Genomic DNA, 19,544 nt, shown 5'->3' on the forward strand with positions numbered 1-19,544 from the left:
CAAACAAGGGCTTTACCTGCTCTCCATTAAGCGCCTGCACAATGTTGACATCGCCTTCATCGCTGAGTTCAAACAGAATGACTTTGCCTTTGTGTTTGAATCGAGGAGCTCCAGCTACATACACCCTCTTCCAGTCACCAATTATCACAGAGGTCACCGTGTAACCTGGAAACGCATATGAACACACCTCATTCAGCACTGAAAAACTAATCTAAGCCTCTTAAAGAGTTACACTAATGTTGTAACATGTTTTCAATCCATTGCAATGCCAGTAAAATCAATATGAATACAATATTCACATTAGGTAAACGGCTACATTTCTGTAGTCATGTGTCCTCCATTTCCATTCACTTCATGCAGTTGAGAGTGTGGTCTGAATTATCAGCTACAGGAAGGCTATAAAAAGGTCCAAGCTTCTCACTTTGGCAATTATTTTGTATCTTATATTAAACAGAAAGACCAGGAATGTTTGCTTTGTTTGAAAAAAGTTGTTATTTGATATTTTATAAACCAATATTTGCCATTCTTTTTAGGAGAGTGGGGACAACTCACGCTCTCCAGTATGGTTTAATATGGTCATCTGCGTTTGTAATACCAGGGTAATGGTGAGCCATTGCATGATTGTTTCACCAATGAAGATTTTTTGATCTATTTTTTATTCAATACCACACACAATAAGTGCAAAAAACAAAGCATTCAGTGTCATGTTTGGTGGTATGTTATGTGGTTACCTAAATAAGCAGCATGATTTTTGAGCTCCAGAGGAAACTCGCTTTCAAAGGCCTCTCTGGATGGCACGATTCGCCCATTGGTCCCTTCTTTCAACACACCCCCATCCCAGTCATAGGCCCCCACCATGCCAAACAAAATGCCATCCTGAAGAATGGAGCAGGGAATGAATGATGTGCAGAGATAAAACTCAACTAATTACTTGCTCACAAAGAATTAAATAAAGTTGGACTTACATCTAGAGTGTGCGTGGAGAAGCCGATCTGAGACATCTCCATGTGGAACGAGCTCTCGTTGTAACCCAGCGTGCCTAAAGGAGGAAAACAAGTCATTCCGTGCTCCTTTGCCCATCTCCTCCCTTCCCTTTCCTCTCTCTTTCTGATCGTTGGCATCCTCGCTCACACTGAAGACAGACACTGGAGGTGGCAGACATTTCCTTTTCTCCTGTCTCTTCCTCTCAGATTTCCCTGAACATTGAAGGGTGGCATCGCTTTTCATCGTCCTTCCTATCATCTTCCCACAAATACTATGACAGCTGAATATGCCCTTTTTCAGTTTTCACTGTTTTGTTATCCCATGTACATCCTCAACACACATTTCTTTCCTTATGTAGTTTTCTTTGCCAATTAGACAGATAGACAGCTCTCATTTCTTTAATTTCACCACATTTATTCTTCAACACAGTCTGAACTCTCATAGGCAAGTTTTCTGTAAGCAGTCTTCAGGAATAGTTCTCCAGGCTTCTTGAAGGACATTCAGAGCTCTTTGGATGTTTCTGCCTTTTGTTCTGTTCTCTGTCACATTGATCCCACACTGCTTCACTAATGTTGGGGTTCAGAGTCTCCATTGTGTTTTATAGAGGCTCATTGTCGCCTGCTCTGCTTTGTACACATTGATGACAATTTGGATGAAAAACTTCAAATTTGGATTCATTGCTCCAAAAAACCTGATGCTACTTATCTACACTCTTTTAATTTGGCATACCTCAGCCTTTTCTACCTTTTTACATTCCTTAAGAATGGCTTCTTGCAGCAACCTTTCCACTGAGACCATTTCTGATGAGGCTTCAGTGGATCAGGTGGATCTCTCCTGTCCTGTGTCTGGACTTTCAGAAACTGTTCACCTGCACTGCTTCTTTTGCTCTACACATGTCCAGTTTCCTAAAAACTTTTAAGAACACACTGCACATTATGCTGAGTTTTTTTCTGTATATTCAAAGAAATGGGGAAACATTTTTATGTATTTGTCTGTTATGTGTAGACACAATACTGGTTCATCCATTGAGTCAGGTACCTTTTTTATGCTTGAATGATTCATATGTCAGTGTTAACTGGCTTCACAAACAAAACAACTTTCCTCAGGTGCATGGGCAGAACTGAAAATTAGTTAAAAGAGCAGCCAATGTCCAAAGAAAAACTTTGAGAGACCTTTGAGAACCCTGGAGAACTATTGCTCAAGACCACTTAAAAAATGTACAAAAAAGTCTGGGTCCTTTCCCGAAGCAAAATATAAAGAAATAAGCAGTGACTCAAGATTTTTTCACAGCACTGTGCAACCATTCTGTCTTTCTTGCTTGTGAGCAGCAGCTAGTACATTTTATGCAGCACAACACAGCAGGTAAACTGCTGATAAACCATGTGGATTGAAAGGCTAAACATGCTTTCTATTTTTAACACTGTCACCTTCCAGAGTGAAGATGCGATCTCCCAGTGCATCAACAATGTCGTTGAGCGCAGCTTCGTCCGTAACATTGAAAAAATATTTGTCATCAGGGTCGCTGGCGATGAACTTGATCTCCTTAATGAAAGTTTCAGGGTCTTGCTGTCTCCGGATGTAATGACCCAGGACCTGAAGAAAGTCAGAAAGGTAAAAGACCACATGGGAAATGAATGAGCACATAACACAAGCTCAATAAAATATTGATGAAAGATCACAGGTGAAATTTGATGTATACAAGCAGGTATCAGAGCGATTGCTTATCCATGTTTCTGCTGCGACTATCAGAGAAATCGACTGAGTTTGTTGTGCCAGTTCCTGTGTCATTTACCAATAATTAAGTGATACCTACAGTCAACAAATTGAGTGGAAAGCATAAGATGGAAGAAAAAGGCAGCCACCAGAGATTTGTAAATGAGGAGCACAGGCCTAGCTGCGAGGTGAAGAGATGACTGATCCAGAGAATATACTGCAGCGGCAAAGGCTTATGGCTTAACGCCTGAAGTACAAATGAGAAAATTCCATAAGAGAAACCAAACCCAAGATCTCCCCCTGTGACTTTAGCTGCCAAGCAAACTAAGGAAATCCTCTGTTTTCAAAGGGCAGGGGTGCAGTGTGTAACATAAGGCGAGCCTACGTATAAATATGTACATTATAAACTTGTAGAAGTTGAGAAATTCCACTCAGACTGCCAAATACTGCGAGCTCTCGCATGGGCATAAAAGTGCAACAGGGAAAGAAGAACTGTAAAGTAAATGTAACTCTTCTGATTGGTTTGTTTCCACTTTACAAGCTTCCATACATACGGTGCTGCCTAAATGCTTTAGCCTCTGGGCTGCACTGATGTATAAAACACAGTTTTGAGTGACCGGGCGCTTGTTTTGCTCTTGTTTTGAGAGCTCCGACCTCCTTGGCAAGCCATTTTCACTGCGCGCACACACGGACTGCAGCACAGACAGCAACATGAAAACATGGCTTCTGTTACAAGCAATAATTACCTCTCATCACTTTGACTTTTTTGGGCAAACATTCAAACCACCAAACCCACCCCATTCACTGTCGTTTGCTTCAGCCATTTTTTGTTTGTTTCTTTTAATATTTAAGGCTGCGACTGTGTATAAAATGTCTGCTCTAGCAGCACCTTAAATATCTGTCACTACCTGTTTGATTCCCTCCATGAAACTGTGGTTCACAAAGTCTTTTGTTTCTGCAGCATATTTTATTACTTTCTCCAGGTGATTTCTGGAGCCAAAGAGTTTCTGGTATCATAGACACAATAAAATTTCATCTGTACTTCTCAAACCTTTTGTACTTTTTTAAGAGACATTTTTCTCTATGATTCACACACTTTCCTTAAGTGTGGTAAATGGTCTATATTAAAACTGTTATCCAGAGAAACAGTGGCTGTAATAGCTGCTACTGAATTTTCAGAGTGGCGTTAGTTTGCCCACTAGTTTGGGTGATGAATTATTTTCATTCAAAACTATTGAATGAAAATAATTCATCATTTCCTTTGTGGATGATGAATCCAAACAGCTTTCAAGATTCATCAGTATCATCAGAATCAGTTGTGCTTTGAATTTAATCCTAACTGGGAACTGCTGGTGTCCTAACAGACCAAACCAGGGGCTCTTATGCTGAGTAACGAATCTCCTTGGTGGGCTACAGAGCCAATGCAGGCTGAGTGTGGATAAGAGGAAAAACATGGATCAAAAAAATGTTGAACAAAAAGTATTTTGTTGTAAAATTAATAAGTAAAAAATGTATATGGTGATTCTGTACAGAGCTTTGAATCTTTGTGGAAGATCCAGCTTCTTATCATGTTAAGAAAATAATAATTATCTCAAAGTAACAGATTTCTGTGATTATAGCTCTGAACTATTATAAAGAATATTTAACATTTTCCTTTGACAGTCACAGAAACACTACAGACTTATCTGCATGCTCTGATACCACTAAAAGCTGTTAGAAGAACATTTGTATCTTGGCCCACCATTGCTTAATGAACAGAGTGAAATTAGTGGTTTCCTTAGATGTTTTTTTTTACTGTAGCGAAACATTAAAAGAAGCAGATTCGGGGAGACATGGGAGAATATTCACTGATGATGGCCTGATTAAACTGCAGGACTTGTTGTTCCAGAGGTAGGGCTTACTCGTTGTTTCAACAGAACAAATTATTGTAACTGACTCGTACTGTAAATAAGCTTCTCCAACCAGTGATCAGTTTATCTGATCTTCTCTAATCTACATCTGTTTCCAAAGTGGCCCTTTGCCACTCTTCCTGCATGCTTGGCTCATGTTCTCCTCTTCTGCGGTTCCAGTGGAGCCTTTAGGTTCGTTTGCTTCTCTTGTGGGGTAGGGAGGGGTCTGCAACCAGTCCTGCCAACTAGAGTCTGTCTGGCTCTCAAAAACAAACCACGCCACCACTCGGTGTTTTTCTGTGTGTTGAGGGGGTCGGGTGGGGCTGGAAAGGAAGAGTTTTTGTTCCCAGTTGGCTATTTTAGTAGACCCAAGTGGGTCATTTTGTAATTTGGAGTTATTTTGGGGTGGGGTGGCGTTGATATTGTCTGGTTCATTCGGGGTGTATATATTTGCTATACCACTTTCACACAATGTGTGAGGAATGCCAGGGATGCGCTACACATCCTGCATATGGCGTCGATTAGTTGTCTTTTTATTAGTATTGTAGAAAGAATTTCTGAATCAACAATTTGAGCACCACAAAACGCACAAATTGTCAAATAAACCCCCAAAGATTATCGTTCTGCTGAGATTGGACAACATGCACTCACAGCGATGGCGTATCGGGTGATGTTTCTTTCTTCGCACTTCTCCAGAGCACCTTCTAGTTCATCCCCATCGTGGGACTCTCCATCTGTGACTACGATCATCACCTTGGTAGCACCCTCCCTTGCTCCACGCTCAGGACTGAAAGCCTCTGTGCTACAAAGAACGAGAGAGAGACATATAAAGCTATAAAATATACGTCAGTTGGTCTTACAGATCTTGTGAAACAGAATCAGATCTGAGACACGGAGAACGAAAGAAAAACGGAGTCAAAGTGTAGCTAGGAAATGGATGAAAGGGAGGTTACCAGTGAGTATCAAGTAATTTAAATAAACATCCTCTGTAAGATAACACACGACATTAAGCATTTCTCTGAGAAAAAGAAAAGCTAGTAAAAACACTGAGTTTGAGTTGCTTTCATCGAGCGCGATATAAGTGGCCCAAGTCACAGCTGGACCTTTCCACAACTTTATTAGTCCAACTTGACACACATGCATCAGTTGCCAGTTGACCCCAACCGGTCACTGCGTGCAGCGTGAATGTGTCACTGCACACAAGAACCACATTTGTGCATTCCAGTCCAGCTGTGCTATGACACACAGACAAAAACTTGACAAACACACAAACAGACCCGAGCTGCACCCTGTTTGTCTGGAGGAAACCTGTTCTCAGTGGGAGCTGATTCAAGCGCTGAATAGGGTTGGTAAGCCTCAGACTAACACACACACACACACGCACACACACACACACACACACACACACACACACACACACACACACACACACACACACACACACACACACACACACACACACACACACAGTGAATGAGGCAGAGAAGTCACTGCTAGTGAACTCAGTCATTTTCAGGCCTAACTCCAGCCCTTGACTAAATATAACGTTGTGGTCAGCCGCAAGAAACTCTGAGTTAAAAACAACAGTTTCCCCTATGCAGTCTGCAAATTACATAGGGTGCAGAGTAGGAGAGGAGAAAGAAAGGAGAGGAGTTAAAAGAAAAGGAACAAATGAACGAGAAAAGTCACATTAAGATGAGGAAAAAAAGCAACAAACAGAAAAACTACAAACACACAAATGGAGAATAAAGACAATTATGGTACTATAATACAAACTATAAGTTTTCATTATAAGAACAAGAAGAATAAAGACAGTAAAATTTTATCAAACATTATGAGTGCAAAACCCACTTCGTTGTGCTTATTGTTAAAATTTAGTGAATTATACAGCAGAACAAATTTGATGGGAAAGATTGAAAAAAACGACAGAAGAGTGGGGGGCAGTGGTGGAGACAAGAGTGGGAAAAATGAGGATACAAGAGACACAAAAACAGGTAAGAAACAAAGGAAAAAGAAAATGAAAAAGCAAGAAACAGATGAGAAAGAAGGACAGGGAGATGAAAGAGCAGAGAAAGTGATGGGAGCTAATTGGGAGGCCTGGCTGTATTTACTAGCCATTTTATGGAGTCATAGCAGTGTGGTAATGACACAGCACAGCGGTCTGTGTGTGTGTACTTTAGTTGTTTTTCTGTGTGTGTGTGTAGAAGGGAATGGTGTGCGTCTCAGACGGGTGGAGCGATAAAAAAAATTAGTGGCAAATCCAATTCTAGATGGTTTACTTCATGTTAATGAAGCAGTCATCTAGTCTGCAATCAAATTGTACTCTAGTCCGGTACTAGTCTCATTTCATTATGCAAGGAGATACAAAACAATCAAGTTTTAGGTAAAATGTGTGACTAGACTACACAAGTGGCAGTCAGATTCAGGTCAAGTCCTTGACTTTCCTCCCACAGACAAAAAATGTTACTCATGCGAGCTGTTATTGTGAGCTATGGTTATGATTTAAAGTTAAAGTACTTCTAGCAGAGTAAAGAAGCACATGCATAATGTTTGGTGGTGTCATTATTGTGATATGGGACGGAATTTGCAAATGTTGTCATTTTTGTGCCTAAAAATCAAGAGTAAAAACCAAAGCAATCAATAGGTGAAACTTCCAGACAGTCACAGGTGAAACACAGAGTGAGGCTGGGTGACTCCTGGCTGCAAAAAGAAGTAAGATTGTGTTGAACTCTATGAATAAACTACCCTACTCCTAACTGAATTTAATACCTCACTAAAGTTTTTATAAGAAGTTTATGACCTCGATTCCCAGTTTCAGTTCTTTTTTTAACATAAGATGATGTTCATTTGGTGATTCATTCTCCTATTTAGAGTCCAACAGATAATAAAGCAGAGAATGCTTTGGGATGGGTCTATCTTTTTATTGATAAGTTGTTACTCTATGAGAGTGCAGTGTCTCCAGAATCTGAAGAAATCTCTGTGTGCAAGGGACAAGGCTGAAAATCAGTACAGGACCCCTGTGATCCCTCAGGCAGCACTGCATTAAAACATTCTGTCTGTTCTGTGATCAGACAAATCCAAATGTGAAATCTGACGTTGAGAGGGACCATCAAACATGTCATCTCTGATGGTATTGGGTTGGATGAGTATCTATTGCATTGGCAGCTTGCACATCTGAAAAGATAACATCAGTGCTTAAAGCTATAGTGATGGACGCAGACCTAAACTTAAACTTAGAAAAACCTAAACTTAGAAAAACACATTAAGACAATAACAAAGTCAGCTTACTATCACCTCAAGAATATTTCAAGAATAAAAGATCTGATGTCTCAACAGGACCTGGAAAAACTAGTCCATGCATTCATCTTTAGTAGGCTTGATTACTGTAACAGCATCTTTACAGGTCTACCTAAAAATCAGTCAGACAACTACAGCTCATTCTGAATTCTGCTGCTCGAGTCCTCACTAAGACCAAAAAAGTGGACCACATCAGTCCAGCTCTGAGGTCTTTACACTGGCTGCCTGTCCGTCAGAGGATAGACTTCAAAGTTCTGATGCTGGTCTATAAAGCTCTGAATGGTTCAGGACCAAAATACATCAGTGACCTCCTGACCCAGTATGAACCTTCCAGATCCCTCAGGTCATCTGGATCCTGTTTTTTATCAGTTCCCAGAGTCAGAACCAGACATGGAGAAGCTGCATTCAGCTTTTATGCTCCTTATATCTGGAACAAAGTCCCAGAAAGCCTCAGATCAGCTGAAACACTCAGTTTATTTAAATCCAGGTTGAAGACTCACCTGTTCTCAGCTGCATTTGAATAAAGCACCAAATCCACACTGTTTTACTTTTAAGCTTAAATTTCAAAACTTACATTTTAACTACTGATTTTATCTACTGTTCCTTTCTTTTTCTTTTTCATTTTAAATCATGCTTTTTAATTGTTTCTGTTTTTAATGTCTCAGTAAAGCACTTTGAACACTGCTATGTGTTGTTTCATGGGTCGTGTCACATGATAGCAGGTGATAGCTGATATGATTTTTTAGTTGGAGGACTTACTGAAGCATTTCTGTCCCACGTTTGCCTTGAATGTGGCCACCAATAAGTCCTTCTCTGTGATTAGTTTTCACTAACACTAGCTAGCTTAGCTCACAGAATCTCTTTATTTTTGGGGGTTTCTTTGTGCATTTTCCCACAGCTGTACTTTTATAGCATGCTTATTAAGTTACGCACAGTAGATCTGGTCGGATTATTTCTACCAAATTAGGTGTGAAATGTTAATCATTTGAATAAACCACCACTCCTTCTTTCCAGTAGTCCCAAATAGTTCTCCTCAAATAGTTAGCTCTCAAATATGCCAAGCCTCAGAGCAGTCAACTTCAAGTCAAATCGAAATTCCTGATTTTTATGGCATTAGTGTGAATAAAGTCTAAGATCAGTTTAAATCTGCACCGACCGCTCTCCCAGGAACTCGAAATCTTCTGTTTGTTCTTTCAGGAGCTATTTTAGCTAAGTGCTTCATTTTAGGGTTAGGTTTCTCATAAGGAGATGGTTGGGGTAAAGGCTGAAAGTTAAACACACATTGAAGAAGGTTAACGTTGGGGTCAGGAGGTCAGGGAACAAATGCTGTAACTGTCAAGTCTTGAAAGAATAGTTAAAAGGCAGCATCCATGAATTTAACAAATTATGTGTGAGTCCTCGATATGTGTGTGTACGTGTGCACGTGCATACTGTACGTGTCTCTGTGTGTATTTTTACAGCTGTAGCAAAACTACTTGGCTGACCAGTCTGGGTCAGGTCATGCCACACCTGCAGCTGTGCTGAGCCAGCAGCCGGCTAGCCCAGCTCAGCTAATCTCGTTGTTTTTTTTACCCCGTCACTTTCCTGCCAGTGCCAGGGCTGCTATCTGTCCATCTGTGCATGAGTATGTGAGAGTAGAAGTAGATATGTTTATGAGAGTTAGTTTAGAAGTTAACTTTTGATAGTCCCGCCTCTTAATGTCAAGTTAATGCCTATATTTTACTCGTTTACACTTAGACACACATATACAGCATATAACTTAGCCCAACCATCACATTGGGCAGGGAGCGAAGATGACAGTTACAGTGAAAGCAAAAACTGGATTTCCCATCGCTGGCGTTTTAAAGTAAAAAGCTTTAAGACCTTATACTGGTTTCCAGGGACTGCTTTCCCACTACCTTTTACATGGCCAACTTTTACCTTTAAATGTACCAGAAAACAGGAACCCTCCAATTACCTGTGTGAATGTGTGTGCGTGCTCAGAGACACACATACCAAAATAACAGTCACGGCCACACATCAGGTCTGGGTGTGGTCCTCTATGTGGGTATGACTTTAATAAAGGAGGAATTTTGTTTTGAAAAGAAAGATTTTTCACTGACCTGCCAACTTCTTTACACTTGGGTTACCAGCATTAAAGCCCCCCAACATACCTCTACAAAGTGATGGATGTGTGGAGGAACTGGGTGACAGTGCAGCCATGAGGAAGTTATAGAAGACTGCTTCAAAGGTCTCTTATGCATTTTATCTGGATTTGATCTTGCACACTGTACTGAACCACCACTTATTTCCTTATATTTTTTATTTTATTTTAATTTTGAAGTGGTCTTGAGCAAAGGTCTTTCAATGTTTTTCACTGGTTGATCTTTGAGTCATTTTCAGTCCCTGTACCTGATCATTTTCAGAGGATTTTTTTTGTTAAACCGCTTAACACTGACTTATGATTTTTACCCTTCAAACGATCAAACAAACAATTTAGCTAAGAAATTATTTTAAATTGCTTTGTTATTGTTGTTATTATCAACCTGTTGTAAAAAAAAATAACTTTTTTTTTTTTAATTTTATCAAGAAGGTGATTCCCAAAGGGCTATCAGATGAAAACATTGCATTTCTTAGCAAGGTGTGCACTGTGTCCTTAAAAATATTGAGGAAAAAAGCAAAAGTGACAGGCCCAAAAAACTTTCTGGAGCAGATGAATGGTGTCTAAAAGTTATGTTCTTAAAACAAAGACCTGACACAGAACCTGAGAAATGCATCTGGACCTTCAATTGATTCATCTACTTTTCACTGAATCCTCATCAGAAATGGTCTCAGTGGCGAAGCCATTATTAAGCAAGTCAAACAGGGTGAAAAGACTGAGATATGCCAAACTACAGAAGAAGTGGACTGAAAATCAGTGGAAACAGTTTTGATGGAGTGATGCATTCATAGTTGAAATTTTTGGTTCATGTCAACATTAGTATATATGTAGGTCAGGGGTGTCCAACTCCAGGCCTCAAGGGCCGGTGTCCTGCAGGATTTAGACCTCACCCTGGGTCAACACACCTGAATCACATGATTATTTCATTACCAGGCCTCTGGAGAACTTCAAGACATGTTGAGGAGGTAATTTAGCCATTTAAATCAGCTGTGATGGATGAAGGACTCATCTAAAACCTGCAAGACACCGGCCCTCGAGGCCTGGAGTTGGACACCCCTGGACACTGAGTGGAGGCTCCGTCGAGGTTTGGAACTGCATTTCAGCTAGTTATGTTGGAGATGCAATACCATCTGGAAACCAGCTACTTCTGAAATTGTTGTTGGGCACTAAGCGTTTATGTATAGGGAGTGTAGAGTGGTTTGTTTCAGCTTTTTTGCTCACAGCAGCTGCCTGAAATCAGTGAGAATGAACCCAAAAAGTAAACCTGTCAGAACTAAAACTATTGGCTGAAAGATACTTCTGTGGTGTGCTGCCACTACGGCTGACTAATTTTGAACAGAAACAGGTCATACATTATGAGAAATCTAATAGTTTTCCATAAATTAAACATGGAGCATATTGTTAGAAAGGAAATTAGAGAAGAAGAAAAAAGATCTGATTGCCATTATAAGTGAAAATTATACAGCGATCTATTTATAAACACCAACTATTGTTACAAACAAAAACCAAAGCGTCACATAGATTCCAGTTAACCTGCCAAATCTACAGCATGCTTTAGAATGAGAAAAAATCATCCCTGATCAGTAACTGCCATGCCTACCAGGCTGTTTCAATAGCATATGCCGTGCGCGTCTCCCGTCCCTCCTGTCGGCTGATGTTCTTGGCGGCCTCCACTACCTCCTGTGTGGTCTGGTAGTCCTTCAGAGACCACTCGTGAACAGCTACCTCACCATACTGCAGAATACCAACCTAAATATGCAAACATGAGGGCAAACACACACGTACAGAAACACACAAGCATTTCAACAATGCCACATGTTATTGGTTGTGCCGGCACATAATTGTGGAAAGCAACATCTGAGACTTTTGTTTCTGGGTTGAACTATCTCCTTAAGTACCAGTCCTGTTCTTAAAGCAAACAGTGCACTTGGGGGATTTCTGAATTCATTTAAAAACCAGAGGTATTTCCTCTTCACCTCACATTGCCTGCTACCCCTTACCCCCCACCTCCCCTTTTCATAACTCAGTTCTCCTTTCACTCTTCTAGTTGCTTAGCTTTGAATAATGTCACTAGAAACCTCACTTCCCCTCCCCAACTCATGCACACACACACACACACACACACACACACACACACACACACACACACACACACACACACACACACACACACACACACACACACACACACACACACCATCACCATCACCAAAACCCCCAGCTCCCATTCCCCTTCAACCTCAAGTGAGCTGGGCTCATGTCCCTTTACATTACTTGAACTATTCTTCTGGACATATTTGCCAAACTGGTTCCTAATACGTCCCTGTCAGCATGTTTTCATTCAAGGGACTAGCTTGTCTTATGGCTCTGGGCTGCAGCTAAGGGGTTCCAGATATTTAAGTGGGAGACTCACTCAAATTTAAACCCACAAGTTTCCATTACTAGTGTAAATAATATTTATCGGCTGTGCAAATACACACTGAATTGGAGTTTTACCTGCATCTGGTCTGAGCTGATGTGGAACTTGCTGAGGATGTTACTGAGGAAGTTTTGGACCTCGTACCAGGGGTAGATGCTGTTGGAGCCATCCAGCACGATCACAATGTCCATGTACGTCGAGCACCCTGCCAGATATGGACGTTTAGAAATGTTTGGTTGGTTGAAGCAGGCCTGCAACATGTTTCTTTGCCGCACTTTGTGGGTTTTTTGTGTTTGTGTGTGTGTTTGTGTAAGTATAGTTACTTTGCGCTGTTGGAGCAATAGTCTCTCTTGGTTCTAGGTCATCGCTGACTGAGGCACAGATGCCAGTGCTGAACATAGATGTACCACACTCTTGTGACCACAGTGGAGCACATGCCTGCACAACAGATGCACACACGCACGCAAACACACACACAAGCATCTGTTTTACAGGTGAATATCACAAGTAGCTGTAATTAATTTGAGCAGAGTTTATTCTTTTTCACTGTTTGTTTTACACGCACAAGTTGTGTATCAAAGAGTTTAAAACATGGAAATGCGCACACAAACATACCCACAAACACACACAGAAACGCACAAAATGAAAACAATTAAATCAGGGCAGATAGGGAACAAAAAGAAAACAAGTCACAAGAGGGAATAAGTCATGGAAAAACCACAATAGTGTGGTTTGGAGGACAGGAGAAGGAGGGAGAGGGAGACTGTTGTTGACATGCTGGCAGTCACAGTTGTCATGAGCGGTTTCACAGAGCTGGAGCAAAAGACCAGTATGAGCGATTTAAACTTGATTGTGCTAAATGTAGGGAGGGTGAGTAAGGAGGTTGGGGAGGGGGCACCCTATAAAAAATATTTCTGCCTTCAAAGCGCGCCGTTTATTTGGCTTTCCATACCAAGAGGAAAGAACAGGGGCGAGCACAGAGACAAGAGATAAACGAGAAGCTAGCAGAAAGACAAAAGAAGGAGACTGAAAGTGGGGTGAAGTGGGGGTAGAATGAGAGAAAGAGAAACATCCTGGTTTTTCTTGCCCTGTCATTATGGAAGGGTTTCTCCTCAGGCACATAGACAGGCAGAGAAGAAAGGATGGAGAGAGAGGGATGGGAGGAAACGATGGAGGGAGAAGATGGAGAAAAGCGAAAGAGGTGCTATGGCTTTTGGTAGGTCTGTCATTAACAAAGGGCCGGAGACGCATTCCGATCCTGTTATAGACCTGACCACTGGGGTTAAGATAAACACACACACACACATGCCCGCACACATGCCTGTGCACACACGCACACAAAAAACTCGCCTAAGCTGGCTAGTGTTTTTTGAACTGTACACGACTCCACGCCCGAAGAAGCAGTAAAAAACCTGGCAGACACCAAAACACGCAAGCACACTTGCCCAATATACACACAGAGTTACACAAAGAAGGCATGTAACACAAACTGCTGTCTCCTCGCTAAGGCAATAAGTGTGTGGGTCTGCAAGCCAGAAGCCTCAGAAGTGGAGAAATTAGGATAAATGAATAAGATTTCAAGAAGTTTGTCTAAAAGCTAAAGTCTTAAACCTAAACTCGAGTTAGAGTCTGTCCATAAACGTTGCTTTGCACTTGACTTCATCAGCTTGACTTTGAATCATTCATGTCTGGTTATTGTGTCAGTAACTACAAGCTCTGTAAGTTCGCACATTGATTAGAGTCATGGTAAAAAGAAAATACACCCTCCTTAAATTCTAAGGTTTTATCTATCAGGACATAAAACAAATTATGTGGTCCTCACGAGGCTTGAAAAACTATTTAAATACAACCTGCGTTGACAACCAGCACACTGACATACTATACTTATTGACTATTGACCAGTGGCTCCAAAACAAGATCAAATCATGACCTCTCCACCACTGTGCTTGACAGTATGTATGAGGTGTTTGTGCTGATATGCTGTGCTTGGTTTTCACCAAACATGGTGCTGAGACTTATGACCAAACAGTTCCACTTTGATCTCATCTGTTAAATAGACATTACTCTAGAAGTCTTGTGGTTAGCTACTTTACTGTGCAACACGCTAATTGAGGCCTGTACTGTCTGAGATGTGGCTCTTGGGTTTTTTGCAGTTTCTCTGAGCATTGTAGAGTTTGACTTTGAAGTGAATTTTGTGTGACTTGCACTCCTGGGAAGATTGGTAACTGTCTTGAATGTTTTCCACTTGTTTGGAAATGGGTTTAAAACACCTTCCCAGGCTGATGGGCAATGGCAAATGCTTCTCTAAGATCCTTGTTGATCTCTTTCCTCTTTGTTCGAATGCTCCAGACCAGCAAGCTGGCCAGTTTTACGCTTTTTCAGCAGTGCTCACACTTGCTGATGATCATGACTCAAGTGCAGAATGCGGGAGTAGAATATGGACAGTGTTGATTCACACTCTCAGAAAAACTGAATTATATGTTTGCACGTCTCTCTGTGTGATAATTAAATTATATTTATATAAACTAAAGAGTAATACTCTATGAAAATAGCTGATTGGCAATATTTCTAATAAACTTTAGATTTTGAAACTGTGACCATTCAAACCTAAAAGGCTTCACACAGTTGAAATTTGAAGGATTTTATATACTGCACTGATAGAATTCTAAATCCATGGACACAAAGACATTTTCATCATGTAGTCAGTCTGTTTCACTGTGTAAATGTGCAAATGCATGTCCAAAATTAAAGAAAAGGAAGAGGAGGATCAGTGAACCGCTTGTGGTCAAATCTAAATTCAACTAAAAACACTCGAAGGGAGTGAATTCATCAGAATTCTGTTGAACAAACTCAACCTGGTCTGACCACATCCCTTCAGGCTCCCACCCATCAACCCACTGCCCATGTAGGAAAAATAAAAAGCCCCGTTTTGCAGTGTTGATGCCACATACCAGGAAGCCATCAGGTGAAGTTGGTGTGAGGGTCATTCCCAAGTGAGAATTCCTCAGATTTTTAGAAACGTTCTGGAGAGCCGTCTCACCTGAGCGAGACAAACATCTTAGCATTGAAGTAACAAATCCAAACATGAACTGAGGATTTTTTTCCTGCACATTTTCTTCAACTCATAGTTTCTCTCACCTAGATTCACTTTATTGCAGCTTGAGTTCTTCTCCCGTCCCACGCTGCATTTGTAAACATCTCCTTTCCTGTTGTTGGGCGGCCCGTCCCAGGGAGCACCAACCAGCATCCTTTACGGAGTAATTCATTCATCATCAAAATGTCATCCATCGTCCGCTTTGTGTACATGTTATGACAGTTTATTTATGACTGTGTGGTTCCATTAGATTATATCTGACTGTCTCCCTCACAGACTTACGATTTCTCTCCATCTGCTTCATGCTGCAAGACGGAGAAGCCGAACAGCGCGTCCTCTGGACCGGTAAAAATGCGCGGGTGCTTTACATCTATGTTGAAACACTGACAAAGCTCTGGAAGACATGACAAAGAACATTTTAAACACTGATGACAAAAACAGACAAAACATTGCTCACTTAACTGAACTTTATTCAATTAAATAATACAACCACAAAAAAAAGTGGCATGCTCCAATATTTCAGCAAATAAACACCAAATAAATCAACTGAATCAAGCTGAAAAAGAACAAACACTTTAATGGATAACATTAAAACTACAAACAGATAATACTAATCCTCTCATTCAGAGTCCCTTGGGACAAGGCATTGCTAACAAAGTCCCCGTGAAATGTTGCAGATCCCAGTCTGATTGAGCATCAACAGGACTGCCAGCTGCCAATATCTGGGTACCAGACACCACAGGACAAGATCGAATGTTACAGCCCCAGTAAAACGTCTTCTGGCAGGAGGAACCCACTCTAGCCTACATTTTCCTGTGTCATGTGTTATGGCTGAGTGATGTGTATAAAGTGTGGAAGATGGCATTTTTTTTCTCTTAAAGATTCACGTAAAAAATGATAGGGGGGAAGCTGTGCATTCAAAGAAAAGTTTGAAGTTCAGATTTTAAATATTAAACTAACCAGTTAGTTAGGTGGTTGATTTAGCATACAAACTGTAACTGGGGAAAATGCTGCAATTGTAAAGGTATTAAAAACATAACTTTTAAAGCATCCATCCATCCTCTTCCACTTGGAGCTGTAGTGTATCACTGTTATAGGGTGAGAGGTGGGGTACAGCCTGGGTACCAATCTGTTGCAGGGCTAACACAATGGACAGGCAGCTATTCATGCTCACTTTCACCTTTTTAGCCAATTTGGAGTAATCAGTTACTCTTAAAGCCTGGCGTGCATGTTGGACTGTGGGAGAAAGCTGGAGTACCCGAAGAGAACCCCCGCAGACACAAGGAGAACATTCAAACTCTTGGTCTGGATTCAAACCCACAACCTTATCGACATGGTAGTACAAATATAAATCCTTCCATCTACCTCTCCAACTTATGCTTTTTTATTTATTCATCTACTTTTGCTCTGGAGCATTAAAGTTAATGCACTTACATAAACTTTATTCATAAGCTGTCAAAGGCCAGTGAAAAACTTGGACAACTGTGTGTACTACGTGTAGTTAGAGCTACAGTGAAAAGTAAGATTATTATTTCATGTCTTGGCCTTGGAGAAGAGGATTAGAGGGAACAGGGGGTGGTGGGTAGGGGGGTGTCAAAAAGATGGATAAACAAAGTGACCAAAGGCCGTCTCTGAGGAAAAAGAGAGTTCAGTCTAAAGGGAAAGAGGGAGACGAGAGGGAAGAGAAGAAGCAAAGCAAGGAAGGGTGTGGGTTAGAAAAACTCTTAAATATAGTGAGCTCCCTGTTATGACACACAAGCCTGCCCTTCATACTTACAGGGAGAAGTGAGGGAGACACAGTGAGATGGTAGCTCACTGACTTGTTTACATCTGTATGTAAGCTGAAGCATGTTTGAGCTGTTCGGTGCTGATGATCAGAGCTAAACTAAAAGAATAAAGATTTAGGAGTCAAACAGCTTGAAAATAAATAACACAGATGTTTCAGCAACCATTCGAACCTTTTTAAAAGGGAAACATTAAAAAAGGTCAAACTGGGTGCAGCAGAAAAACAGACCCTGGACTGTTAATTCATACACATTTATTCCTCATAAGCACCTGAAACATAAGTGACCCACAGCTAATCGACTTGCAGTCTGGGGACTCAGGTGTGTTATGCTATTTGCAGCAAATGTAGATGAGATGAAGAAGAGACCACAGAGCTCATAGCTCACTTCTAACACCACACCCTCACATTGTTTTTCAGTGTCAGACTTGTAATCTTCAGTGCCAACAGATGCCAGCATAAGGACTGTGATGGAGGAAGGACTTGCATCATCTACTTAAATACAGCTACTTATACTTTTTATTAGACCTTTATTTATCTAGGTAAATAATCTCATTGAGATTAAAAATCTCATTTCCAAGAGAGACCTGGCATCATGGCAACAAAAGTCTATACACTGTAGTCTACACTGTAGTATACACTTATACTACAGTGTAAACACAACATCCTGCGATGAAAATGTAAAAACATTTTCAAAGCAAGTTATTTAAAATGGAAAGATTGCATCTTGGGATTTTTATACTACCCTGGTTCAAAAAGAGAGAGCACACACATCGTTTTAGGATGCTATTAAATAGCTTAATTAAATAAAGCAAAGAAACCAAAGATTAGTAGGAGTGGTTGTCAGCAGATCAGTGTATATGCAGGGTAAGTGTAGGGGTGAGTGCACGCCAACATGGAGATAAGAGAGGAGCCCCCATGAAGGTCTGGCAGGGCTGCTTTAGAGGGCCCTGAGCCCCAGCTGCTCAGGTATGTTACATCCCAAATTGGGTCTGCTCCACCCACCAGTTACCCGGAAGAGATGGACAAAGGCAACAAAGAAAACAAGGTCAGCCCTGTGGCCGTCACAGTAGAAGCAGAATTTAGCTGTTGTGAGCAACTTCATGTACAACTGCAAGTTATATTTGTTTCATTCATAACAGAAAAGCCAGTATCATCATTTACTGCGAGTATTGAGTATCTGGCTATCACATAGTGAGGGAGAAAGGGCAACGGTTACCTTTGAGATGTAGTGGAGGACAGGAAGTACTGGAGAAGTCATGAAAAAACTCACAAATGCCTAAATTTGTGTTTAAATGCTAGAAACCAGGCTTTCTGCACTTTTCTTCATTCAGCCTGTGTTTAGTGGTGGCTCGAACAAAATTCTGTCATGGATCCAAATTTTGGTGACTCTTAAGTTACACTGTGCGAGGAGTATTTAAGTTGTAGCTGAGGTAATGCTTTAGTGAGGTTGGTGTATTTTTTTGGCTTTCTTTCAACTTGAAATTAGAGCCTGCTCCCTTAACTTGCTATTTTTAAAGCACCCAAGTTAAGCTTCATGTTTTATACTTTGTGTTGGGTTGATCTGGTTGACTTAATTATTTAATAATTAAATCATGCATTACCAATCAACATAATATAACTAAGTTGTTCCAGCAGTTCTCTTTTTTCAGTGTAGATATAGGTGACGTACGCTGAACGTGACATGTGAAACAAATGCAATTTATCTGAGATTTATCTGACTTTGGCTTCATCTTTTGCATTTCAAGCTACATGTAGCAGATAGCGGGTTATTTCCAAACAGCCATAAATAGACTGAGTGTGTAATGGACAATACAAATTAAAGAAAATGTTGTCAAGCAAGCATTTAAGCAGATATATATGTATTTCCTATTTCCACTGAAGTGGTTGAAAGTAGCTTACAGGATATGAGCCAGCTGGTATTTCTTGCCTACACAGTTCCCCATAGATTAAAGAGAGTCATCGTGTATTATTTTCAGTTCAGACTGAGACACACTCTGCAGCTCTCAGCAGTCGGTATTTAACTTGTCCCACTTGTGTGTCTACTGTATGTTATTTGTAGGGTGTGTTGGATGTGGTTGCTAAAAAGGGCTTTCAGAATGGCTTCAGTTTACTGAGCAGTTTAGCAACATCTACAGTTCCTTCCTAACAGTTCTGTAACTTCTCCAGTACTCCCAGACTGGGAAGCAGACCAAAACACTGGTGGCATGATTATGAAACAGCTG

The 19,544-nt window shown here is 40.8% G+C and overlaps 1 protein-coding gene across 1 annotated transcript in view; it reads right to left on the bottom strand.

The window, feature by feature from the left end:
* The window catches only part of itga10 (integrin, alpha 10), a 30,948-nt gene that overhangs the window by 5,632 nt on the left and 5,772 nt on the right, over nucleotides 1-19,544 (bottom strand). The window contains exons 2-12 of the mRNA XM_063486395.1: nucleotides 15,819-15,930; nucleotides 15,581-15,690; nucleotides 15,394-15,482; nucleotides 12,766-12,880; nucleotides 12,520-12,647; nucleotides 11,624-11,772; nucleotides 5,238-5,388; nucleotides 2,412-2,577; nucleotides 966-1,039; nucleotides 732-876; nucleotides 17-165 (exon numbers count right to left, since the gene is read on the bottom strand). Of these exons, the coding sequence (XP_063342465.1) occupies nucleotides 17-165; nucleotides 732-876; nucleotides 966-1,039; nucleotides 2,412-2,577; nucleotides 5,238-5,388; nucleotides 11,624-11,772; nucleotides 12,520-12,647; nucleotides 12,766-12,880; nucleotides 15,394-15,482; nucleotides 15,581-15,690; nucleotides 15,819-15,930 (1,388 nt within the window). The remainder of the gene's footprint in view (nucleotides 1-16; nucleotides 166-731; nucleotides 877-965; nucleotides 1,040-2,411; nucleotides 2,578-5,237; nucleotides 5,389-11,623; nucleotides 11,773-12,519; nucleotides 12,648-12,765; nucleotides 12,881-15,393; nucleotides 15,483-15,580; nucleotides 15,691-15,818; nucleotides 15,931-19,544) is intronic.

The sequence above is a fragment of the Pelmatolapia mariae genome, linkage group LG10_11, assembly GCF_036321145.2.
Source record: "Pelmatolapia mariae isolate MD_Pm_ZW linkage group LG10_11, Pm_UMD_F_2, whole genome shotgun sequence".
NCBI classification, from domain to species: Eukaryota; Metazoa; Chordata; class Actinopteri; order Cichliformes; family Cichlidae; genus Pelmatolapia; species Pelmatolapia mariae.